The 26,776-nt window shown below is 45.1% G+C and overlaps 1 protein-coding gene across 1 annotated transcript in view; it reads left to right on the forward strand.

Moving 5' to 3' along the window:
• LOC106596915 (netrin-G1) overlaps positions 1–26,776 on the forward strand; it is a 221,065-nt gene that overhangs the window by 14,977 nt on the left and 179,312 nt on the right. The window contains exon 2 of the mRNA XM_045714452.2: positions 11,914–12,351. Coding sequence (XP_045570408.2) covers positions 12,100–12,351 — 252 coding nt within the window. The 5' untranslated portion in view covers positions 11,914–12,099. The remainder of the gene's footprint in view (positions 1–11,913; positions 12,352–26,776) is intronic.

Here is a 26,776-nt window from a genome sequence, read left to right on the forward strand (position 1 = left end):
GGCAGATAAAGAGAGAGAGAGAGGCAGAGAGAGAAGGAGAGAGAGAGAGTGAGACAGAGAGAGGGGGAGGCAGAGAGAAATAGAGAGAGAGGGAGGCAGAGAGAAATAGAGAAATAGAGAGAGGAGGCAGATAGAAATAGAGAGAGAGAGACAGACAAAGAGAGAGGTAGAGAAAGAGAGAGAGAGGCAGAGAAAGAGAGAGAGAGGCAGAGAAAGAGAGAGGGAGGCAGAGAAAGAGAGCGAGAGGGAGGCAGAGAGAGAGAGAGGGGCAGAGAAAGAGAGAGAGAGAGGCAGAGAACGAGAGAGAGAGGCAGAGAAAGAGAGAGAGAGGCAGAGAAAGAGAGGCAGAGAAAGAGAGAGAGGCAGATAAAGAGAGAGAGAGGCAGAGAAAGAGAGAGGCAGAGAAAGAGAGAGAGAGGTAGAGAAAGAGAGAGAGAGAGAGAGAGAAAGGGAGGCAGAGAGGGAGGCAGAGAAAGAGAGAGAGAGTTGGAGGCAGAGAGAGAGGGGGAGGCAGAGAGAGAGAGTGGGAGGCAGAGAAAGAGAGAGAGAGAGGCAGAGAAATAGAGAGAGAGACGGAGGCAGAGAAATAGAGGGAGGCAGAGAAATAGGGGGAGAGCAAGAGGGAGGCAGAGAAAGAGAGAGAGGGAGGCAGAGAAAGAGGGAGAGGCAGAGAAATAGAGAGAGAGAGAGAGAGAGGCAGAGAAGTAGAGAGAGAGAGGGAGACAGAGAAAGAGAGGGAGGCAGAGAAAGAGAGAGAGGGAGGCAGAGAAATAGAGAGAGGGAGGCAGAGAAATAGGGGGAGAGCAAGAGGGAGAGAGGCAGAGAGAAATGGAGAGGGAGAGAGGCCGAGAAATAGAGAAAGAGAGAGAGGCAGAGAAATAGAGAAAGAGATAGAGGCAGAGAAATAGAGAAATAGAGAAAGAGGGAGGCAGAGAAAGAGAGAGAGGGAGGCAGAGAAATAGGGGGAGAGCAAGAGGGAAGCAGAGAGAAATAGAGAAAGAGAGGCAGAGAAATAGAGAACGAGAGAGAGGCAGAGAAATAGAGAAAGAGAGAGAGAGGGAGGCAGAGAGAAATAGAGAGAGGGGGAGGCAGAGAGAAATAGAGAGAGGGGGAGGCAGAGAAATAGAGAGAGAGAGAGAGAAGGAGAGAGAAGCAGAGAAATAGAGAAAGGAGGCAGATAAGTAGAGAGAGAGAGGCAGAGAAGTAGAGAGAGGGGGAGGCAGAGAGAAATAGAGAGAGAGGGAGGCAGAGAAGTAGAGAGAGAGAGGAGAGAGAAGCAGAGAAATAGAGAAAGGAGGCAGATAAGTAGAGAGAGAGAGGCAGAGAAGTAGAGAGAGAGAGGGAGACAGAGAGAGGGGGAGGCAGAGAGAAATAGAGAGAGTGAGGCAGAGAGAAATAGAGAAATAGAGAGAGGCAGAGAAATAGAGAGAGGAGGCAGATAGAAATAAAGAGAGGGAGGCAGAGAAATAAAGAGGGAAGGAGAGAGGGAGAGGCAGAGAAATAGAGAGGAGGCAGAGAAAGAGAGAGAGGAGGAGAAAGAAAGAGAGAGAGGTAGAAATAGAGAGAGAGAGAGACAGACAAAGAGAGAGGTAGAGAAAGAGAGAGAGGCAGAGAAAGAGAGAGGGAGGCAGAGAGGGAGGCAGAGAAAGAGAGTGAGAGGGAGGCAAGGAGAGAGAGAGGGGGGGAGGCAGAGAAAGAGAGAGAGGCAGAGAAAGAGAGAGAAAGAGAGGCAGAGAACGAGAGAGAGAGAGGCAGAGAAATAGATAGGCAGAGAAAGAGAGAGAGAGAGAGAGAGAGAGAGAGGCAGAGAAAGACAGAGAGAGGCAGAGAAAGAGAGAGAGGCAGATAAAGAGAGAGAGAGAGGCAGAGAAAGAGAGAGAGGCAGAGAAAGAGAGAGAGGCAGAGAAAGAGAGAGAGGCAGAGAAAGAGAAAGAGAGAGAGAGAGGTAGAGAAAGAGAGAGAGAGAGAGAGAGAGAGAAAGGGAGGCAGAGAGGGAGGCAGAGAAAGAGAGAGAGTTGGAGGCAGAGAGAGAGGGGGAGGCAGAGAGAGAGAGGGGGAGGCAGAGAAAGAGAGAGAGAGAGGCAGAGAAAGAGAGAGAGAGGGAGGCAGAGAAAGAGAGAGAGAGAGGGAGGCAGAGAAAGAGAGAGAGAGAGGGAGAAAGAGAAATAGAGGGAGGCAGAGAAATAGGGGGAGAGCAAGAGGGAGGCAGAGAAAGAGAGAGAGGGAGGCAGAGAAAGAGGGAGAGGCAGAGAACTAGAGAGAGAGGGAGACAGAGAAAGAGAGGGAGGCAGAGAAAGAGAGAGAGGGAGGCAGAGAAAAAGAGAGAGGGAGGCAGAGAAATAGGGGGAGAGCAAGAGGGAAGCAGAGAGAAATGGAGGGAGAGAGGCAGAGAAATAGAGACAGAGAGAGGCAGAGAAATAGAGAAAGAGATAGAGGCAGAGAAAGAGAGAAAGAGAGAGAGAGGGAGGCAGAGAGAAATGGAGAGAGGGGGAGGCAGAGAAGTAGAGAGAGGGGCAGAGAAGTAGAGAGAGAGAGAGGGAGACAGAGGGGGAGGCAGAGAGAAATAGAGAGAGAGGGAGGCAGAGAGAAATAGAGAAATAGAGAGAGAGAGAGAGGCAGAAAAATAGAGAGAGTAGGCAGATAGAAATAAAGAGAGGGAGGCAGAGAAATAAATAGGGAAGGAGAGAGAGGGAGAGGGAGAGAAATAGAGAGGAGGCAGATAGAAATAGAGAAAGAAGGAGGCTGAGAGAAATAAAGAGAGGCAGAGAAAGAGAGAGAGGAGGAGAAAGAGCGAGCGAGAGAGGTAGAAATAGAGAGAGAGAGGCAGAGAAAGAGAGAGAGGCAGAGAAAGAGAGAGGTAGCGAAAGAGAGAGAGGCAGAGAAAGAGAGAGAGAGGCAGAGAAAGAGAGAGAGGCAGAGAAAGAGAGAGGGAGGCAGAGAAAGAGAGCGAGAGAGAGGCAGAGAGAGAGAGAGGGGGGAGGCAGAGAAAGAGAGAGAGGGAGACAGAGAAAGAGAGAGAGGCAGAGAAAGAGTGAGAGAGAGAGAGGCAGAGAAAAAGAGAGAGAGGGAGGCAGAGAAAAAGAGAGAGAGGGAGACAGAGAAAGAGAGAGAGGCAGAGAAAGAGTGAGAGAGAGGGAGGCAGAGAAAAAGAGAGAGAGGGAGGCAGAGAAAGAGAGAGAGAAAGAGAGAGAGAGGGAGTCAGAGAAAGAGAGAGAGAGAGGGAGGCAGAGAAATAGAAAGAGGATGAGAAATAGGGGGAGAGCAAGAGGGAGGCAGAGAAAGAGAGAGAGGGAGGCAGAGAAAGAGAGAGAGAGGGAGAAAGAGAGAGAGGGAGAGCGAGGCAGAGAAAGAGAGAGGGAGTCAGAGAGAAATAGAGAGAGAGAGAGAGAGAGAGAGAGAGAGAGAGAGAGAGGGAGGCAGATAAGTAGAGAGAGAGGCAGAGAAGTAGAGAGAGAGAGAGACAGAGAGAGGGGGAGGCAGAGATATATATAGAAAGAGAGAGGTAGGCAGAAAAAGAGAGAGAAATTGAGAGATAGGGAGGCAGAGAGAAATAAAAAGAGGGAGGCAGAGAAATGGAGAGAGAGGGAAGGAGAGAGGGAAAGAGGGAGAGGCAGAGAAATAGAGAGGAGGCAGAGAGAAATAGAGAGGAGGCAGATAGAAATAGAGAAAGAAGGAGGCAGAGACAAATAAAGGGAGAGGCAGAGAGAAATAGAGAGAGAGAGAGGCAGAGAAATAGAGAGAGAGTGAAGGAGAGAGAAACAGCAGCAGAGAGAGAGAGAGAGAGAGGGGGGACAGGCAGTGGGGCCACTTCTGTGTTCCCTGCCAATAGATCACACTCTGACTGGCTCTGGCTCATAGCAGAGGTTTGGGTGTTGGCCAAGTAAAGCTGGGGGTCATTTTACAGTCTTATGATGGCATTCATCAGCCAGACAACACGCATTTGCCAGCTCAGTTTGCCTAGTAACCTGAGTTAGGTGCTGGAACTTGGCTGAATGAATATACTGGAACTAAAATATAAACGCAACATTGCAACAATTTCAAAGAATTTACTGAGTTACATTTAGTTTAAGGCAATCAGTCAATGGAAATAAACGCATTAGACTCTAATGATTGGGCCTTGGAATGCATATGCCCACCCACTTGGCAGCCAGGCCCAGCCAATCAGAATTCGTTTTCCCCCACAAAAGGGCTTTATGACAGTCCCCCCCCCCCCCCCCACCCACCCCATCCCACCTCAGGCTGAATTAAAACATGCAGTAAGTTCACTTGAATGTTTCGTGGAGTAATTGATCCAAGAATCTATACGCATTTGAGCACTTAAAGACTAGCATCTCAGAATATTTATCAATATGCGTGGGCTGCCTATAGGCTTGTTATGGTTGAAGGTGCATGTGAAAGAAAAGGAGATTATCTTCTGTTGGGCTGAGAGGAGTCTCTTTAAAATCAGCTCCCTTCCTACCGGAGAGAGACTTCTGTTGGGCTGAGAGGAGTCTCTATAAAATCAGCTCCCTTCCTACCGGAGAGAGACTTCTGTTGTGCTGAGAGGAGTCTCTATTAAATCTACGTTGCAGAGAGTGCATCCAGTATAACAGAATCCAGACATTAGAACAAAATTCAACAATATAAAAAAAGTTTATTGAACTCAGTAGGGATTGAGTACCACTCTTCATATGTTCAAGCATAGTGGTGGCTGCATCATGTTATGGGTATGCTTGTCATCGTCAAGGACTGGGTCGTTTTTTAGTATAAAATAAAAAGAGTAGAGTTAAGGACAGGCAAAATCCTAGTGGAAAACCTGTTTCAGTCTGCTTTCCACCAGACACTAGGAGATGAATTCACCTTTCAGCAGGACAATAACCTAAAACACAAGGCCAAATAGTTTGCTTACCAAGATGACATTGAATGTTCCTGAGTGATCTAGTTACAGTTTTGATTTAAATCGGCTTGAAAATCTGTGACAAGTTCTTAAAAATAACGATGTGTAAATATTGTACAATCCAGTTGTGTAAAGCTCTTAACGGGATGAGAATGGGAAGGGGTCTCATAGAGGTTAATCCAGCTGCTTTGTCAGATTTCAAAAAGGCTTTACGGCGAAAGCATAGCCTGCGATTATCTGAGGACAGCGCCCCGCATACACCAGCATTAAAAACATTGTCCAAACAAGCAGAGGCGTCACAAAAATCAGAAATAGCGATAAAATAAATCACTTACCTTTGAAGATCTTCCTCTGTTTGCAATCCCAAGGGTCCCAGCTACACAACAAATGGTCATTTTGTTCGATAAATGTCACACTCGTCATACGAACTGGAAGCATACTCGAACCAACGTGCAGCGTGATCTGGGTTCCACATATTTTATTTAAGTGAACCGCACAAAACAATAAAGAATAAACGAAACGTGACTAAGTGGTGCACATGCACAAAATACAAAATAATATCCCACAAACACAGGTGGGAAAAACAGCTACATAAATATGATCCCCAATTAGAGACAACGATTACGTCTTATTGGGAATCATACAAATCACCAACATTGAAATAATAACCTAGAACCCCACATAGAAATAATGAACTAGAATACCCCCCAGTCACGCCCTGCTCTACTTCACCATTGAGAAACAATGGCTCTCTATGGTAAGGGTGAGACAGTACCCCCACCCCCCCCCCAAGGTGCGGACTCCGGCCGCAAAACCTGAAACCAAATAGGGGGGTGGGGTGGTGATTAGTGTCGGTGGCGGCTCTAGTGCGTGACAAAGAACCCGCTCAGCTCACGGATCCACCATCTTTGGTGGTGGCTCTGGTGCGGGCCGAAGAAACCACTCATCCCGCAGATCCAGCCATGGACCCAGGCTGAACACTGTGCCTGGACTGGATCTCGATGCCGAGGAAGGCTCCTGCCATGGAGCGGGACTGGACGCCATGTCTGGACTGGGCATCAACGCCGAGGAGGGCTCCTGCCATGGAACTGGACTGGATGCCGTGTTTGGATGCTCCGGACCATTGACCCTCGCTGAAGGTTCCGGACCGTTGACCGTCGCTGGAGGTTCCGGACTGTGGACCATCGCCGGAGGTTCCGTGTTGTGGACCGTCTCAGGAGGTTCCGGGCTGTGGACCGTCTCAGGAGGTTCCGGGCTGTGGACCGTCTCAGGAGGTTCCGGGCTGTGGACCGTCTCAGGAGGTTCCAGACTAGACCGTCTCAGGAGGTTCTGGACTGTGGACCGTCGTTGGAGGTTCTGGACTGTAGACCGTCGTTGGAGGTTCCGGGCTGTGGACCGTCTCAAGAGGTTCCGGACTGTAGACAGTCTCAGGAGGTTCTGGACTGTGGACCGTCGTTGGAGGTTCCGGACTGTGAAACGTCGCCGGAAGCTCTGGACTGGGAACTGTCGCCAGAAGCTCTGGATTGGGGACCGTCGCTGGAAGCTCTGGACTGGGAACTGTCGCCGGAAGATCTGGACTGGGAACCGTCGCCAGAAGCTCTGGACTGGGAAGGCGCTAGTCGGGCGGGTGCGGGCAGCAATAGGTTGAAGAGCATGCATTTAGTTTTACTAGCATTTAAGAGCAGTTAGAGGCCACGGAAGAGTGTTGTATGGCATTGAAACGCGTTTGGAGGTTTGTTAACACAGTGTCCAGACGTATACAGAATGGTGTCGTCTGCGTAGAGATGGATCAGAGAATCACCAGCAGCAAGAGCAACATCATTGGTATATACAGAGAAAAGAGTCGGCCCGAGAATTGAACCCTGTGTCACCCCCATAGAGACTGCCAAAGGTCCAGACAACAGGCCCTCCGATTTGACACACTGAACTCTGAGAAGTAGTTGGTGAACCAGGCGTGGCAGTCATTTGAGAAATCAAGGCTGTTGAGTCTGCCGATAAGAATGCGGTGATTGACAGAGTCGAAAGCCTTGGCCAGATCGATGAAGACGGCTGCACAGTACTGCCTTTTATCGATGGCGGTTATGATATTGTTTAGGACCTTGAGCGTGGCTGAGGTTCACCCGTGACCAGCTCGGAATCCAGATTGCATGGTGAAGAAGGTACGGTGGGATGCGAAGTGGTCGGTGATCTGTTTGTTAACTTGGCTTTCGAAGACTTTAGAAAGGCAGGGCAGGATGGATATAGGTCTATAACAGTTTGTGTCTAGAGTGTCTCCCCCTTTGAAGAGGGGGATGACCGCGGCAGCTTTCCAATCTTTAGGGATCTCAGACGATACAAAAGAGAGGTTGAACAGGCTAGTAATAGGGGTTGCAACAATTTCGGCGGATCATTTTAGAAGAAAGAGAGGGTCCAGATTTTGCAGCTCTTTCAGAACATCAGCTATCTGGATTTGGGTGAAGGAGAAGCGGGGTGGGGCTTGGGCAAGTTGCTGCGGAGGGTGCAGAGCTGTTGGCCGGGGTAGGGGTATGTAGGAGTAGCCAGGTGCAATACATTTGCAGAAATGTCTAAGAACATGTTTTCACTTTGTCATCATGGGGTATTGTGATGTCATTATGGGGTATTGTGATGTCATTGTGTGTAGCTGGTTGAGAAAAACAATCCATTTAATCCATTTTGAATTCAGGCTGTAACCAGAACAAAATGTGGAATACGTCAAGGGATGTGAATTCTTTTCTGTATGTAGGGTTGGATTATAAAATAAACAGAGTATATCCACAGTGTTTTAAAGTCTACTGAGTAACCAGAACAAGCCACAGGGCACTGCTGCCTACCGTGTTTACTCCACCTGACTGGCCTAATGGATGGGATGCTAGCGGACACAAGGGGGTGTTTCACAGGATTGAAAAACAACAGGAGAAAGAAGGGAAGAGAGAGATAAACATCTTGCTGTATAGTCTCTCTCTCACGTTCTTGCTCTCTGTCTCTTTCATTCTCGCTCTCACTCTTGATCACTCTCTCGCTCTCCCTCTCCCACTTCCTCTCTCCCTCTCCCACTTCCTCTCTCTCGCTCTCTCATTCTCTCTCTCTCTCTCGCTCTCTTTCGCTCGCTCTCCCTCTCCCACTTCCTCTCTCTCTCACTCTCTTTCTCTCTCTCTCTCGCTCTCTTTCGCTCGCTCTCTCTCGCTCTCCCACTTCCTCTCTCTCGCTCTCTCTCTCTCTCTTTCTCTCTCTGTACTCTAAACACACAGAGAGAAACCTAGTGAAATATGTATGACTTTTAATATAGAATGCGCTGTTGCAGCCATAGCATTTCTCTTCTTGTAACCTTTGAACCCAGAAAATGTAGTTATCCCCAGTGCATTGTGAGTCATTGGGTAACATGGTGTGTGACCGAGTGAGTTCAAACCCTGGTCTCCTGTGTTCCTCGACTGTGTTAGCCCACTGAGCTAAAGCCTAAGCGTTAGTGTCATCTTATTTAGGCAGATGGAAACGCACACTGTGAGTAAGTTAGTACTAAAAGACAGGTGTGGTTTTACATCGAGAGCAACAACATTTATTTCACAGCAAAATATCTTCAGAATACCTTTCAACTGTCAACATCATAAAACTATTACTACATACTAGACCTTTCAACTGTCAACATCATAAAACTATTACTACATACTAGACCTTTAACATCATAAAGCTATTAGTACATACTAGACCTTTCAACTGTCAACTGTCAGTTTGGTCAGGGTGTCAGCTATTCATCATCATGGCAGAGTAACCAGCCACAGTCTTCTACTTTATTACCAGCTGTCTCCCCCTCTCTCTCTTCTCTCTCTCTCTCTCTCGCTCTCTCGCTCTCGCTCTCTCTCTCTCTCGCTCTCGCTCTCTCTCTCTCTCGCTCTCTCTCTCTCTCGCCTCTCTCTCTCTCTCTCTCTCTCTCTCTCTCTATGAATGACACCCAACATTTATGTGGTCAGCCCCATCCACTATTGCCTAGTGTTTCCTTTTTTTCTCTTGTCCTACTGCAAACCAGATAAGCACCAAGGCAACTCCACAACCCCACAGCTCCACAACTCCACTTCAGTGATGAGAGAGCGAGAGGTACGCTATACTGTGCATTCAGAAAGTATTCAGACCCCTTGATATTTTCCACATTTTGTTACGTTACAGTCTTATTCTAAAATGTATTAAATACTTTTTCCCTCATCAGTCTGCACACAATAGCCCATAATGACGAAGCAAAAACAGTTTTTTTTTACATTTTTGCAAATGTATTAAAGATAAAAAACAGAAATACTTTATTTAAGTATTTAGACTCTTCCTAGAGATGGCCGCCCGGCCAAACTAAGCATTTGGGGGAGAAGGGCCTTGATCAGGGAGGTGACCAAGAACCCGATGGTCACTCTGACAGAGCTCCAAAATTCCTCTGTGGAGATGGGAGAACATTCCAGAACTGACAACCATCTCTGCAGCACTCCACCAATCAGGTCTTTATGGTAGAGTGGCCAAACGGAAGCCGCTCCTCAGTAAAAGGCACATTACAGCCTGCATGGAGTTTGCCACCTAAAGACTCAAAGACCATGATAAACAAGATTCTCTGGTCTGATGAAACCAAGATTGAACTTTTTGGCCTGAATGCCAAGCAACACGCCTGGAGGAAACCTGGCACCATCCCTACGGTGAAGCATGGTAGTGGCAGCATCATGCTGTGGGAATATTTTTCAGAGGCAGGGACTGGGAGACTAGTCAGGATCGAGGCAAAGATGAACGGAGCAAAGCACAGAGAGATCCTTGATGAAAACTTGCTCCAGAGCGCTCAGGACCTCAGACTGGGGTGAAGGTTCACCTTCTAACAGGACAACGACCCTAAGCACACAGCCAAGACATCGCAGGAGTGGCTTCGGGACAAGTCTCTGAATGTCCTTGAGTGGCCCAGCCAAAGCCCGGACTTGAACACGAACATCTCTGGAGAGACCTGAAAATAGCTGTGCAGCAACGCTTCATATCCAACCTGACAGAGCTTGAGAGGATCTGCAGAGATGAATGCGAGAAACTCCCCAAATAGATGTGTGCCAAGCTTGTCGCGTCATACCCAAGAAGACTCAAGGCTGTAATCGCTGCCAATGTTGCTTCAACCAAGTACTAAGTAAAATCTCTGAATACTTATGTAAATGTGATATTTCATTATTATTAATCACTACGTTAGTAACGGAACATTCACAAACGAAAGGCTTGGAAAATCAGTGTGGTTTGTAAAATCAGAACACCTTCAGTTGAAATGCAAAAGTTAGAAACATGTTGTTCAACTACACTATTTACTCAGTCTGAGCTTGGTGTGCAGCAGTTATCATCTATTCTGTTTCACACACCAACTGATAGGCATTACCTACCTGACAACACACACACACACACACACACACTGAAAGCTGTTAGGTACCATTACAGGAACAGTTGTTGCATCTTACTGATCTTTTGTGATAGATAGCTCACAGTGTCCTGCAATGCAATCCCTCCAACAAACCACTTTCCTCTCCCAATTCCTCCAACAAACCATTTTCCTCTCCCAATCCCTCCAAAAAACCACTTTCCTCTCCCTCCATTGTTCTAAAGGATATCAATAGTTAGACAGTGAGACAGTGGTTTCTATTTTTGGCTGTGTCAAATGCACGGGGGTTTGCAATTTCATCGTGTATAAACTGACACACTGGCTTTTTCCAGCCCTAATACCAGGTTGGGAAATGTACCTGTCTAACATCAGCTCGCTTGCCCCGAGGTGGTAAGGGTGTCCTCCAGTTGAATGATGGGGCAAAATGTACATTTCTCGCCTAAATAGACATACTCAAACGTAATTATTTTTCATGAGAATAAAAAATAACTGGTAATGTTACATCGTTTTGGAAAGGTCTGGAACTTTTGAGGTTCACAAGCGCAAGTATATAGTACAGATATTGTGAAAATATGAAAAATAATATATTTTTCCCTATTCAACAGAAGTGGAACAATAGCATTTGGAATGACTGAAATGCTTTCTAAAAATAGAAACAATCAAATCATAAACAATGCAAAATGGGATCTTTACTTAGTGACAGTACAATATTGGCACTATTTCATATAACGGACGACAGTGAATTTTCTCTTAGACGTGTGCACTGAGCGGCGCAGAGACATCATTCAAATGTGTGTAGACCAGTTACAATTTTAAGCACGAAGGGATGTCATCCGTCTGTGACCAAGAGAAAGTGGTCTTGTTTTCATTTCTATTAAATTATAAAAAATATAAAAAAATAATAATGTTGAGTTCTAAATCCGGCTGAGAGGTGGGAGAACCGGGCTGAGGGAGAGTCAGTGAGGATAATCCAATAGCGATATATCAAGGGAAATATGAAGTAGATAGATTCCAGAGGCAATATTCCAGAGGCGGCTGAGGGCACGGGGGATGAGGGGAACAGTCAACAAGCTGGTGATCGGAGGAAGGCTCCAGGCAGGGATCCCACAAATGGCTACCCAGACTATTTTTGCATAGTTCCGAAGATATCTGAAAATAAGTTACTAACTATATAAAACCACAAAAACATAACTATGTTTGTTGTTAAATGTAACCAGATGGTGACTACAATTAAGTTATTACGTCTTTGACCACACTGTGTGGTTTTAAAACTCATGCTTCCTACACTTTAAGTTATACGAAAAAGATGGAGCCAGCCGGAAAAGCAATTCTCTCAAATGTAATTACTTGACGTATAGAAAATAATAATTTTATGGTATGGTATTCAAATAAGGATTAGATTTTACATCGAAGCAGAGAAATATAAATCGTATATTTCAGCCAAGCCATTATCTAAGGGTAAGAATTGTCCAATAAGACAATTGAGTGTGTGTGTGTGTGTGTGTGTGTGTGTGTGTGTGTGTGTGTGTGTGTGTGTGTGTGTGTGTGTGTGTGTGTGTGTGGTCTACTCTCTGAAACGCCAGAGCTACTAAACCAGTCCTTTAACTCTGCCTTCAACCTGATCCTTGACTGTCCAATAACCTCCTCTCCTTCTCTCCCACAGGGCACTGACTGACTGACTGACTGACAGCCACAACGATGATTAAAAACACACCAACCTAACAACCTCACACCCATTGGCTCACGAGGAGGAAGATACAACACATTGGCCCCGCCCCTTCACATTGTCTCCGGACAAAAACAAAAAAAAACAGCCGCTTAGTTACAATAGGACGAGGAGAGAGACGCGATGCGTTGTCCTGTGATGTTGACCCTGCAGGCGGTGTGTGTGTGTGTGAGTGTGTGTGTGGCCATGCAGCAATATCCAGCTGCCTGGGGCCACTATGACGTGTGTAAGAGTCAGATCTACACAGAGGAAGGGTTAACGTGGGACTACATGGCCTGTCAACCAGAAGCTACAGTCATGACCAAGTACCTGACCGTCAGCCTGGACCCGCCCAATATCACCTGTGGAGACCCACCTGAGACATACTGCGCGCTGGTGAGTACTGGCAAACACACACACACACACACACACACACACACACACACACACACACACGGCACAGACATACGGATGTACATGCATAAACACACACACACACACACACACACACACACACAGCTGACTGTGATAGTGATGAGATGAATGAGAAGGTAGGTTTCAGCCCACAAACTCTATTGTTCTGTGTTACACAACATGATGTATGCATACACACAAACACACACACACACTGTTATGTACAGTTGAAGTTGGAAGTTTACATACACCTTAGCCAAATACATTTAAACTCCCGTACGGACGTGAGCCGTGCGTCCTCTGAAACACAACCCAACCAAGCCTCATTGCTTCTTGACACAATGCCCGCTTAACCTGGAAGCCAACCGCACCAATACAGTTGAAGTCGGAAGTTTACATACACCTTAGCAAAATAAATTTAAACTCTGTTTTTCACAATTCCTGACATTTAATCCTAGTAAAATTTCCCTGTCTTAGGTCAGTTAGGATCACCACCTTATTTTAAGAATGTGAAATGTCAGAATAATAGTGGAGAGAATGATTTATTTCAGCTTTTATTTCTTTCATCACATTCCCAGTGGGTCAGAAGTTTACATACAGTCAATTAGTATTTCGGGTAGCCTTCCACAAGCTTCCCACAATAAGTTGGGTGAATTTTGGCCCATTCCTCCTGACAGAGCTGGTGTAACTGAGTCAGGTTAGTAGGTCTCCTTGCTTGCACACGCTTTTTCAGTTCTGCCCACAAATGTTATATAGGATTGAGGTCAGGGCTTTGTGATGGCCACTCTAATACCTTGACTTTGTTGTCCTTAAGCCATTTTGCCACAACTTTGGAAGTATGCTTGGGGTCATTGTCCATTTGGAAGACCCATTTGCGACCAAGCTTTAACTTCCTGACTGAAGTCTTGCTTCATTATATAATAATTGTGCTTCCTCATGATGCCATCTATTTTGTGAAGTGCACCAGTCCCTCCTGCAGCAATGCACCCCCACAACATGATGCTGCCACCCCCATGCTTCACGGTTGGGATGGTGTTCTTCGGCTTGCAGGCCTCCCCCTTTTTCCTCCAAACATAATGATGGTCATTATGGCCAAAAAGTTATATTTTTGTTTCATCAGACCAGAGGACTTTTCTCCAAAAAGTACGATCTTTGTCCCCATGTGCAGTTGCAAACCGTAGTCTGGAATTTTTATGGCGGTTTTGGAGCAGTGGCTTCTTCCTTGCTGAGTGGCCTTTCAGGTTTTGTCGATATAGGACTCGTTTTACTCTGGATATAGATACTTTTGTACCTGTTTCCTCCAGCATCTTCACAAGGTCCTTTTCTGTTGTTCTGGGTTTGATTTGCACTTTTCGCACCAAAGTACGTTCAACTCTAGGAGACAGAACGCGTCTCCTTCCTGAGTGGTATGACGGCTGCATGGTCCCATGGTGTTTATTCTTGCGTACTATTGTTTGTACAGATGAACGTGGTACCTTCAGGCATTTGGAAATTGCTCCCAAGGATGAAACAGACTTTGGCTGTTTCAGCTCTTGGCTGATTTTCTTTTGATTTTCCCAGGATGTCAACAAATAGGCACTGAGTTTGAAGGTAGGCCTTGAAATACATCCACAGGTACACCTCCAATTGACTCAAATTATGTCAATTAGCCTATCAGAAGCTTGTCGTTTTCTGGAATTTTCCAAGCTGTTTAAAGGCACAGTCAACTTAGTGTATGTAAACTTCTGACCCACTGGAATTGTGATACAGTGAGTTATAAGTGAAATAATCTGTCTGTAAACAATTGTTGGAAAAATTACTTGTGTCACGCACAAAGTAGATGTCCTAACCAACTTGCCAAAACTATTTTTTGTTAACAAGAAATGTGTGGAGTGGTTGAAAAACGAGTTTTAATGACTACAACCTAAGTGTATGTACACTTCTGACTTCAACTGTACACCGGGGGGGGGGTGTGTGTGTGTGTGTGTGTGTGTGTGTGTGTGTGTGTGTGTGTGTGTGTGTGTGTGTGTGTGTGTGTGTGTGTGTGTGTGTGTGTGTCATGGACTACATTCTCATCCTGCCCTTGTTGACGTCTGTTTAGTCTGTGCCTGGTGAGGTCATAATGCTGCTGACCTTTTCAGTCAAACCAAACACACGTAATAGAGATTTTTAATTTGAACGGTGTGTGGCTTCTGCTGCAGTACCACTAAATATGAATATATACTAAAATAAAAAGTGGGTGCTGAAACCTCTTTTCCTCCCCTAACTCCAGATGGCACAGAGACATTTAGTGGCATGGCAAGATGAGAGAGAGAGAGAGAGAGAGAGAGACTGTTTTATCTGCTGACATCCCTAGCGGGCACACAGTCAGACTGGCACCCTTGACCTTACCCTCAGAAGCCTCTCGCAGTTACTATAGCGATGTGGAGAGCACGCAGATGAACTCTGTTAGCCAATCAGAAGGCACCATGCTGGTCAGAACCAGGAACCTAATCCCCTAGCACCAGAGTTGTAGATAGTTCAATATTCTGAACAGACCCTCTTACATTGGCTGTGTTCGAATACCCATACTTAAAATACTGTATACTACATATTAATGAGTATATACTGCATTCTATATACTATTAGTTAATTTTAGCAAATGTTAACAAACGGCATTGTTTCAGTTGAGTGTACTAGCTCTTCGCCTGTATACCGGAAATTGATGTGGTTGCTATGCAACCTCTTGCTAGCTTGTTAGCATACCAAATTACTAAAATGAAATTAAATGTTTATTAGTCACATGCACCGAATAGAACAGGTTGTAGACCTTACAGTGAAATGTTTACTTATAATCCCCTAACCAACACTGTAGTGAAAAAAAAATAACAATAGCGAGACTAATACAGGGGGGATACCGGTACAGAGTCAATGTGCGGGGGCACCGGTTAGTTGAGGTAATATGTACAAGTAGGCCGAGCAGTTTCCATACCAGGCAGTGATGCAACCAGTCAGGATGCTCTCGGTGGTGCAGCTGTAGAACCTTTTGAGGATCTGGGGATCCATGCCAAATCTTTTCAGTCTCCCGAGGGGGAAAAGGTTTTGTCTTGCCCTCTTCACGACTATCTTGGTGTGCTTGGGCCATGTTAGTGTGTTGGTGATGTGGATACCAAGTAACTTGAAGCTTTCAACCTGCTCCACTACAGCCCCGCCGATGAGAATGGGGTGGTGCTTGGTCCTCTTTTTCCTGTAGTTCACAATCATCTCCTTTGTCTTGATCACGTTGAGGGAGAGGTTGTTGTCCTGGCACCACACGGCCATCTGTCATCAGCAATCTTAATGATGGTGTTGGAGTCATGCCTGGCTGTGCAGTCATGAGTGAACAGGGAGTACAGGAGGAGACTGAGCACGAATCCCCTGAGGGGCCCCTATGTTGATGATCAGCGTGGCGGATGTGTTGTTACCTACCCTTACCGCCTGGGGATGGCCCGTCAGGAAGTCCAGGAACCAGTTGCAGAGGGAGGTGTTTAGTCCCAGGGTCCTTAGGCTATTGATGAGCTTTGAGGGCACTATGGTGTTGAACGCTGAGCTGTAGTCAATGAATAGCATTCTCACATAGGTTTTCCTTTTGTCCAGGTGGGAAAGGGCAGTGTGGAGTGCAATAGAGATTGCATCATCTGTGGATCTGTTGGGGCGGTATGCAAATTGGAGTGGGTCTAGGGTTTCTGCGATAATGGTGTTGATGTAAGCCATGTAAGCCATGACCAGCCTTTCAAAGCACTTCATGGCTACAGACGTGAGTCATTTAGGCAGGATACCTTAGTGTTCTTGGGAACAGGCACTCTGGTGGTCTGCTTAAAACATGTTGGTATTACAGACTTGGACAGGGAGAGGTTGAAAATGTCAGTGAAGACACTTACCAGTTGGTCAGCGCATGCTCACAGTACACGTCCTGGTAATCTATATGGCCCTACAGCCTTGTGAATGGTGACCTGTTTAAAGGTCTTACTCACATCGACTGCGGAGAGCGTGATCACATGCTGTTATTTTTCTCGACGCAAGCATAGAAGTAGTTTAGCTCGTCTGGTAGGCTCGTGTCACTGGGCAGCTCTCGGCTGTGTTTCCCTTTGTAGTCTGTAATGGTTTGCAAGTCCTGCCACATCCGACGAGCGTCAGTGTAGTACGATTCGATCTTAGTCTTGTATTGACCAGCTGTATGTTGATAGTGTCGTCGTCCAACCACGGCTCCGTGAAGCATAAGATATTACAGTTTTGAATGTCCCGTTGGTAGTTTAATCTTCCACGTAGGTCATCTATTTTATTCTTCAAAGACGTTTGCTAGCAGAATGGAAGTGGTGGGGGTTTGTTCGATCGACTACGAATTCTCAGAAGGCAGCCTGCCCTTCGGCGCCTTTTTCTCCGCCTCTTCTTCACGCAAATCACAGGGATCTGAGCCTGTTCTCGAGAAAGCAGTATATCGTTCGCGTCGGGCTCGTCAGACTCGTTAAAAAGGATTCTGCCAGTCCGTGGTGAGTTAGTCCTGATGTCCAGAAGTTATTTTTGGTCATAAGCGACGGTAGCGGCAACATTTTGTACGAAATAAGTTACAAGCGCAAATAAACAAAGCAATAAAAACATAATCAGTTGGGGGCACGTAAAACATCTGCCTTCTTCTCTGGCGTCATTTTAATCAAGCTAAGCATTTTATGATTTCGGGTGCGTTCAAAAATTCAATTTGGAGTACCAGAGTGCGCTCTGGGCGTTCGTAATTCCAGAGCTTTGTCAGATTATTGCTCTGGCCGAGGAGTAGGGTTGATTCGAGCATTCAACGGCAGTCAAGCACCCAAGCTAACTGGCTAACGTTGTCTAGCTACTTCCAGACACAAATGAGAGAACACCTCATCCTGACCATTTTACTCACCCTAGCAGAGCTGGTTAGGCTGTTATCCAGAGCGTTGGTGACTGTAACTGTGCTGCTGGCAACAATTTCATTATGTTTTTTTTCTTCCTACGTTTACTGACACCGGCAGTGTGTGAATAATCAAGTCAATAAACGTTGGGTTTCATAGTGCTGGAATGATATGCTATGCGGTTTGTAAGGATAGGGTAGCTAACAAATTGTCAGCCAACATAATGTGTAACGTAACTTATATGAAATGTCATTACTTTATTACATTGCTCAACATTTTCTTAACATTTGTCATAATTAGTTAAAGCAATGAATTTGTATCCGCTCTCGTCGGACTTCGGCTGCACATTTTCCGCCATTTTCTTCAAATCTGAAAACGTTGTGAAGCCACGCCCATTTAAAAAAAAAATGCATTATGGGCCCTAAAAGCAAGGAAATAGTGTCCACAAAACATAATAGTACAGGATAGGAGGACAGAACAGGACAGGACAGAGGAACAGGACAGGGCAGGACAGAGAAACAGGTCATGTGGACAGGACAGGACATGACAGAGACAGGACAGAGAGACAGGACAGTACAGAGAAACAGGACAGTACAAAGAAATAGGATAAGGCAGGACAGAGAAAGGACAGGACAAAGAAACAGGGCAGAGACAAGACACGGACAGGACAGAACAGAGACAGGGCTGGACAGTGATGCTGCGTCAGGGAGTTGGCCCTGTTTTTATTTTAAACACTTTGGGAGGATGTCTAAAATCATTTAGCCATTGAGCCCTCTCTCTGTCTATCTCTCTAGGTCTGTCTCTGTCAATCTCTCTATCTATGTCTCCCTCTCAATTCAATTCAATCCAAGGGGCTTTATTGGCATGGGAAACATATGTTAACATTACCAAAGCAAGTGACGTAGATAATATACAAATGTGAAATAAACAATAAAAATTAACAGTAAACATTAAACATACAGAAGTTTCAAAAGAATAAAGACATTACAAATGTCATATTATGTATATATACAGTGTTGTAACGATGTACAAATGGTTCATGTACAAAAGGGAAAATAAATAAGCATAAATATGGGTTGTATTTTACAATTGTGTTTGTTCTTCACTGGTTGACCTTTTATTGTGGCAACAGGTCACAAATATTGCTGCGCTGATGGTACACTGTGTTATTTCACCCAGTAGATATGAGAGTTTATCAAAATCGGTTTGTTTTCGAATTCTTTGTGTATCTGTGTAATCTGAGGGAAATATGTCTCTCTAATATGGTCATACATTGGGCAGGAGGTTAGGAAGTGCAGCTCAGTTTCCACCTCATTTTGTGGGCAGTGTGCAATTAGCCTGTCTTCTCTTGAGAGCCATGTCTGCCTACAGCAGCCTTTCTCAATAGCAAGGCTATGCTCACTGAGTCTGTACATAGTCAAAGCTTTCCTTAAGTTTGGGTCATTCACAGTGGTCAGGTATTCTGCCACTGTGTACTCTCTGTTTAGGGCCAATTAGCATTCTAGTTTGCTCTGTTTTTTTGTTAATTCTTTCAATGTGTCAAGTAATTATCTTTTTGTTTTCTCATGATTTTGGTTGGGTCTAATTGTGTTGCTGTCCTGGGGCTCTGTGGGGTGTGTTTGTGTTTGTGAACAGAGCCCCAGGACCAGCTTGCTTAGGGGACTCTTCTCCAGGTTCATCTCTCTGTAGGTGATGGCTTTGTTATGGAAGGTTTGGAAATCACTTCCTTTTAGGTGGTTGTAGAATTTAACAGCTCTTTTCTGGATTTTGATAATTAGCGGGTATCGGCCTAATTCTGCTCTGCATGCATTATTTGGTGTTCTACATTAAACACGGAGGATATTTTTGCAGAATTCTGCATGCAGAGTCTCAATTTGGTGTTTGTTCCATTTTGTGATTTCTTGGTTGGTGAGTGGACCCCAGACCTCACAACCATAAAGGGCAATGGGTTCTATAACTGATTCAATTATTTTTATCCAGATTCTAATTGGTATGTTGAATTTTATGTTCCTTTTGATGGCATAGAATGCCCTTCTTGCCTTTTCTCTCAGATCGTTCACAGCTTTAGGTTTAGGTATGTATAGTTTTTTGTGTGCTCTAGGGCAAAGGTGTCTAGATGGAATTTGTATTTGTGGTCCTGGCGACTGGACCTTTTTTGGAACACCATTATTTTGGTCTTACTAAGATTTACTGTCAGGGCCCAGGTCTGGCAGAATCTGTGCAGAATATCTAGTTGCTGCTGTAGGCCCTCCTTGGTTGGTGACAGAAGCACCAGATCATCAGCAAACAGTAGACACTTGACTTCAGAGTCTATTAGGGTGAGGCCGGGTGCTGCAGACTTTTCTAGTGCTCGTACCAATTCGTTATATATATATATGTTGAAGAGGGTGGGGCTTAAACTGCATTCCTGCCTCACCCCACGGCCCTTTGGGAAGAAATGTGTGTGTTTTTTCCCAATTTGAACCTCACACTTGTTGTTTGTTTACATGGATTTTATAATGTGGTATGTTTTTCCCCCAACACCACTTGCCATCAATTTGTATAGCAGACCATCATGCCAAATTGAGTCGAAGGCTTTTATGAAATCAATAAAGTATGAGAAGACTTTGCCTTTGTTTTGGTTTGCTTGTTTGTCAATTAGGGTGTGTAGGGTGAATACGTGGTCTGTCGTATGATAATTTGGTAAAAAGCCAATTTAACATTTGCTCAGTATATTGTTTGCACTGAGGAAATGTACGAGTCTGCTGTTAACCTGTTGGGTCTAGGGGGCAGCATTTGCACGTCTGGATAAAAAAAATGTACCCGATTTAATCTGGTTACTAATCCTACCCAGTAACTAGAATATGCATATACTTATTATATATGGATAGAAAACACTCTAAAGTTTCCAAAACTGTTTGAATGGTGTCTGTGAGTATAACAGAACTCATTTGGCAGGCAAAACCCTGAGACATTTTCTGACAGGAAGTGGATACCTGATGTGTTGTATTGACTTTAAACCTATCCCATTGAAAAGGGTACTTCATGTTGGGTACCCTCGTTCCAATACGTTATGAAAGAGTATGCATTCGTCCACCTTGAATATTATTCATGTTCTGGTTAAAAAAGGCCCTAATGATTTATGCTATACAACGTTTGACATGTTTGAACGAACGGAAATATATTTTTTCCCCTCGTTCATGACGAGAAGTCCGGCTGGCTTACATCATGTGCTAACGAGACGGAGATTTTTGGACATAAATGATGAGCTTTTTTGAACAAAACTACATTCGTTATGGACCTGTGATACCTGGAAGTGACATCTGATGAAGAGAATCAAAGGTAATGGATTATTTACATAGTATTTTCGATTTTAGATCTCCCCAACATGACGTCTAGTCTGTATCGCAACGCGTATATTTCTGGGCGCAGTGCTCAGATTATTGCAAAGTGTGATTTCCCAGTAAGGTTATTTTTAAATCTGGCAAGTTGATTGCGTTCAAGAGATGTAAATCTATAATTCTTTAAATGACAATATAATATTTTAACAATGTTTTCTAATTTTAATTATTTAATTTGTGACGCTGACTTGACTGCCGGTTATTGGAGGGAAACGATTTCCTCAACATCAATGCCATAGTAAAACGCTGTTTTTGGATATAAAAATGAACTTGATAGAACTAAAAATGCATGCATTGTCTAACATAATGTCCTAGGAGTGTCATCTGATGGAGATTGTAAAAGGTTAGTGCATCATTTTAGCTGGTTTTATGGTTTTGGTGACCCTGTCTTTGACTTGACAAAACATTACACACAACTCTTGTAAATGTACTGTCCTAACATACTCTAAATTTATGCTTTCGCCGTAAAACCTTTTTGAAATCGTAAAACGTGGTTAGATTAAGGAGATGTTTATCTTTCAAATGGTGTAACATAGTTGTATTTTTGAAAAATTTGAATTTTGACATTTATTTGGATTCAAATTTGCCGCTCTTGAAATGCACCTGCTGTTGATGGAGTGCACCACGGGTGGCACGCTAGCGTCCCACCTAGCCCCAAGAGGTTAATGATAATGCAGAGGATTTTCCCAAGGTTGCTGTTGACGCATGTCCCACGGTATTTATTGGGGTCAAATTTGTCTCTACTTTTGTGGTTTGGAGTGATCAGTCCTTGGTTCCAAATACTGGGGAAGATGCCAGAGCTAAGGGTGATGTTAACCTCTTGGGGATAGGGGGCAGTATTTGCACGGCCGGATAAAAAACGTACCCGATTTAATCTGGTTACTACTCCTGCGATTCCTGAGCAGGAGGCGCGTGCACGAGCCGACACCATGTTTACTTTCTCTTTGAACGAAAACAACGACTCCCGGTCGGAATATTATCGCTTTTTTACGAGAAAAATCGCATAAAAATTGATTTTAAACAGCGGTTGACATGCTTCAAAGTACGGTAATGGAACATTTTGAAATTTTTTGTCACGAAACGCGTCGGGCGCGTCACCCTTCTTTACCCTTCGTATAGTGTCTTGAACGCACAAACAAAACGCCGCTATTTGGATATAACTATGGATTATTTGGAACCAAACCAACATTTGTTATTGAAGTAGAAGTCCTGGGAGTGCATTCTGACGAAGAACAGCAAAGGTAATCAAACTTTTCTAATAGTAAATCGGAGTTTGGTGAGTACCACACTTGGTGGGTGTCAAAATAGCTAGCCTGTGATGGCCGGGCTATCTACTCAGAATATTGCAAAATGTGCTTTCACCGAAAAGCTATTTTAAAATCGGACATAGCGAGTGCATAAAGGAGTTCTGTATCTATAATTCTTAAAATAATTGTTATGTTTTTGTGAACGTTTATCGTGAGTAATTTAGTAAATTCACCGGAAGTGTTCGGTGGGAATGCTATTCACATGCTAATGTAAAAAGCTGTTTTTTTATATAAATATGAACTTGATTGAACAAAACATGCATGTATTGTATAACATAATGTCCTAGGATTGTCATCTGATGAAGACCATCAAAGGTTAGTGCTGCATTTAGCTGTGGTTTGGGTTTATGTGACATTATATGCTAGCTTGAAAAATGGGTGTCTGATTATTTCTGGCTGGGTACTCTGCTGACATAATCTAATGTTTTGCTTTCGTTGTAAAGCCTTTTTGAAATCGGACAGTGTTGTTAGATGAACGAGAGTCTTGTCTTTAAAATGGTGTAAAATAGTCATATGTTTGAGAAATTGAAGTAATAGCATTTCTAAGGTATTTGAATATCGCGCCACGGGATTACACTGGCTGTTGAGTAGGTGGGCGTCCCACTGGCCCAGAGAGGTTAAAGAGTTTTAGTATAGCCAATTGGAATTTGTTGTCTGTATATTTGATAATTTCATTGAGGATACCATCAACACCACATGCCTTTTTGGGTTGGAGGGTTTGTATTTTGTCCTGTAGTTCATTCAAGGTAATTGGAGAATCCAGTGGGTTCTGGTAGTCTTTAATAGTTGATTCTAAGATTTGTGTTTGATCATGTATATGTTTTTGCTGTTTGTTCTTTGTTATAGAGCCAAAAAGATTGGAGAAGTGGTTTACCCATACATCTCTGTTTTGGATAGATAATTCTTTGTGTTGTTGTTTGTTTAGTGTTTTCCAATATTTCCAGAAGTGGCTTTAGAGTCTATGGATTCTTTAATTACATCGAGTTGATTTCTGACGTGCTGTTCCTTCTTTTCCCGTAGTGTATTTCTGTATTGTTTTAGTGATTCACTATAGTGAAGGCGTAGACTCAGATTTTCCGGGTCTCTATGTTTTTGGTTGGACAGGTTTCTCAATTTCTTTCTTAGATTTTTGCATTCTTCATTTAACCATTTGTCATTGTTGTTAATTTTCTTTGGTTTTCTATTTGAGATGTAAAGATTTGATAGGGAAGCTGAGAAGTCAAATATACTGTTAAGATTTTGTACTGCCAAGTTTACACCTTCATTATTACAGTGGAATGTTTTACCAAGGAAGTTGTCTAAAAGGGATTGAATTTGTTGTTGCCTAACGTTTTTTTGGTAGGTTTCCAAACTACATTCCTTCCGTCTATAGCATTTCTTAATGTTACTCAGTTCCTTTGTCTTTGATGCCTCATGATTGAGTATTGCTCTGTTCAAGTAGACTGTGATTTTGCTGTGGTCTGATAGGGGTGTCAGTGGGCTGACTGTGAACACTCTGAGAGACTCTGGGTTGAGGTCAGTGATAAAGTAGTCTACAACACTACTGCCAAGAGATGCGCTATAGGTGTACCTACCATAGGAGTCACCTTGAAGCCTACCATTGACTGTGTACATGCCCAGCGTGCGACAGAGCTGCAGGAGTTGTGTCCCGTTTTGTTGGTTATGTTGTCATAGTTGTGCCTAGGGGGGCATATGGGGGAGGGAATGCTGTCACCTGCAGGCAGGTGTTTGTCCCCCTGTGTGCTGAGGGTGTCAGGTTCTTGTCCAGTTCTGGCATTTAGGTCACCACAGTCTAGTGCATGTCCCTGGGCCTGGAAATGATTGATTTCCCCCTCCAAGATGGAGAAGCTGTCTTCGTTAAAGTATGGGGAATCTAGTGGGGGGATATAGGTAACACACAGGAGGACATTTCTCTCTGTTAAGATCATTTTCTTTTAAATTTCTAGCCAAATGTAAAATGTTCCTGTTTTGATTAATTTAATGGAGTGAGTTAGGTCTGCTCTATACCAAATTAGCATACCCCCTGAGTCCCTTCCCTGTTTCACACCTGATAGTTTGGTGGATGGGACTTCCAGCTCTCTGTAACCTAGGGGGCAACCAGTGGGTCCGTCTCCTCTATACCATGTTTCTTGCAGGATGACAATGTCCTAGTTCCTGCTCTTTAGGCCCAAGGCAGATGACCTCAGGCCTTGGATATTGAGATAGAGAAAGGCTGCCAAATGCAGCCTGAGGCCAAACCACATGACCAACAACATTGGACACTTTATGGAACACAAAGCCTTCACTATCTCTAGTTCTGTTTCTCTCTCTCTCTCTCTCTCTCTCTCTCTCTCTCTCTCTCTCTCTCTCTCTCTCTCTCTCTCTCTCTCTCTCTCTGCTTCTGTTTCTCTCTCTTTCACTCTCTCTGTCTCTCTCTCTGTCTCTCTCTCTCTCTCTGTCTCTTTGAATTCAATTTAAGGGCTTTATCGCCATGGGAGACATGTGTACATTGCCATATTTTGTCTATTTAATGTAGAGTGTTGTAATGATGTGCAGCTAGTTAAAATGTACGTTGTATTTGCAATGGTGTTTGAGCTTCACTGGTTGACCTTTTCTTGTGGCAACAGGCCACATATCTTGTTATGATGGCACACTGGTATTTCACCCAATAGATATGAGAGTTTATCAAAATGTGTTTTATTTGGGAATTATTTGTGGGTGTATGTAATCTGAGGGAAATATGTGTCTCTAATATGGTCATACATTTGGCAGGAGGTTAGGAAGTGCAGCTCAGTTTTTTACCTCATTTTGTCATCTCTTTAAAGCTATGTCTGCCTTCGGTGACCTTTCTCAATAGCCTATGCTCACTGAGTAGGTACAAATTCAAAGATTTCCAGCATGCTTAGGGGCTCTTCTCCAGGTTCATCTCTCTGTAGATGATGGCTTTGTTATGGAAGGTTTGGGAATCACTTCCACCACATACCTCCACACACACCACCACACACACCACCACACACCACACCACACACACCACCACACACCACACTACACACACCACCACCACACACCACACAACCATACACCACCACACACCACACACACCACCACACACCAACACCACAAACCACCACACCGCACACCACCACTACACACCACCACCACACACCACCACTACACACCACAACCACACACCACCACTACACACCACACACACCACCACCACACACCACCGCTACACACCAAACACCACCACACACCAACACCACACACCTCCACACTCCAACACCACACACCACCACACACCAACACCACACACCACACACCACCACTACACACCACACACACCACCACCACACACCACCGCTACACACCAAACACCACACACCACCACACACCACCACACACCACCACACACCAACACCACACACCAAACACCAAACACCACACACAACACACACCACCACACACCACCACACACCACACCAACACACCACCACACAACACTACACACCACCACCACACACACCCACCACCACACACACCCACCACCACCACCCCACACACATACCACACACCACCACCATACACAACAACACACCACCACCATACACCACCACCCACACCACACACACACACCACAACACACACCACACACACCACCACCACACACCAACACCACACACTACCACCACACACCAAACACCACACACCACCAAACACTACCACCACACACCACCACCAAAACACACCACACACACCAACACCACAAACCACCACCACACACACCAACACCACCCCACCAACACCACACACCACCACACACCAACACCACACACCTCCACACTCCAACACCACACACCACCACACACCAACACCACACACCACCACACACCACCACACACCACCACCACACACCAAACACCAAACACCACACACAACACACACCACCACACACCACCACACACCACCACACACCACACCAACACACCACAACACACACCCACCACCACCACCCCACACACGTACCATACTCCACCACCATACACAACAACACACCACCACCATACACCACCACCCACACAACACACACACACACCACAACACACACCACACACACCACCACCACACACCAACACCACACACCACACACTACCACCACACACCACACACACCAACACCACAAACCACCACCACACACACCAACACCACCCCACCAACACTACACACCACACCACACACCACCACACACCCCCACACACAACATACACCACCACCACACACCACCACCATACACCACCAAACACCACCAAACACCACCACACACACCACCACCATACACCACCACCCACACCACACACACACACCACAACACACACCACACACACCACCACCACACACCAACACCACACACCACACACTACCACCACACACACCACCACCATACACCACCACACACCACACTCCAACACCACCCCACTCCAACACCACCACACACCACCACACACCAACACCGCACACCACACACTACCACACCACCACACCACCACACAACACCACACACTACACACCACCACCACACACACCCACCACACACCACCAAACACACCACCAAACACGCCACAACACACACCACCAAACACACCACCAAACACACCACACCACACACCACCACCACACACACCAGCAAACACACCACCACACACACCACCACACCACCAAACAAACCACCACCATACACCACCAAACACACCACCACCATACACCACCAAACACACCACACCACCACACACACCACCAACACACCACCAAACACACCACCAACACACCACCAAACACACCACACCACCACACACCACCACCAACACACCACCAA

This window comes from Salmo salar, chromosome 03, assembly GCF_965601325.2.
Source record: "Salmo salar chromosome 03, fSalSal1, whole genome shotgun sequence".
NCBI classification, from domain to species: Eukaryota; Metazoa; Chordata; class Actinopteri; order Salmoniformes; family Salmonidae; genus Salmo; species Salmo salar.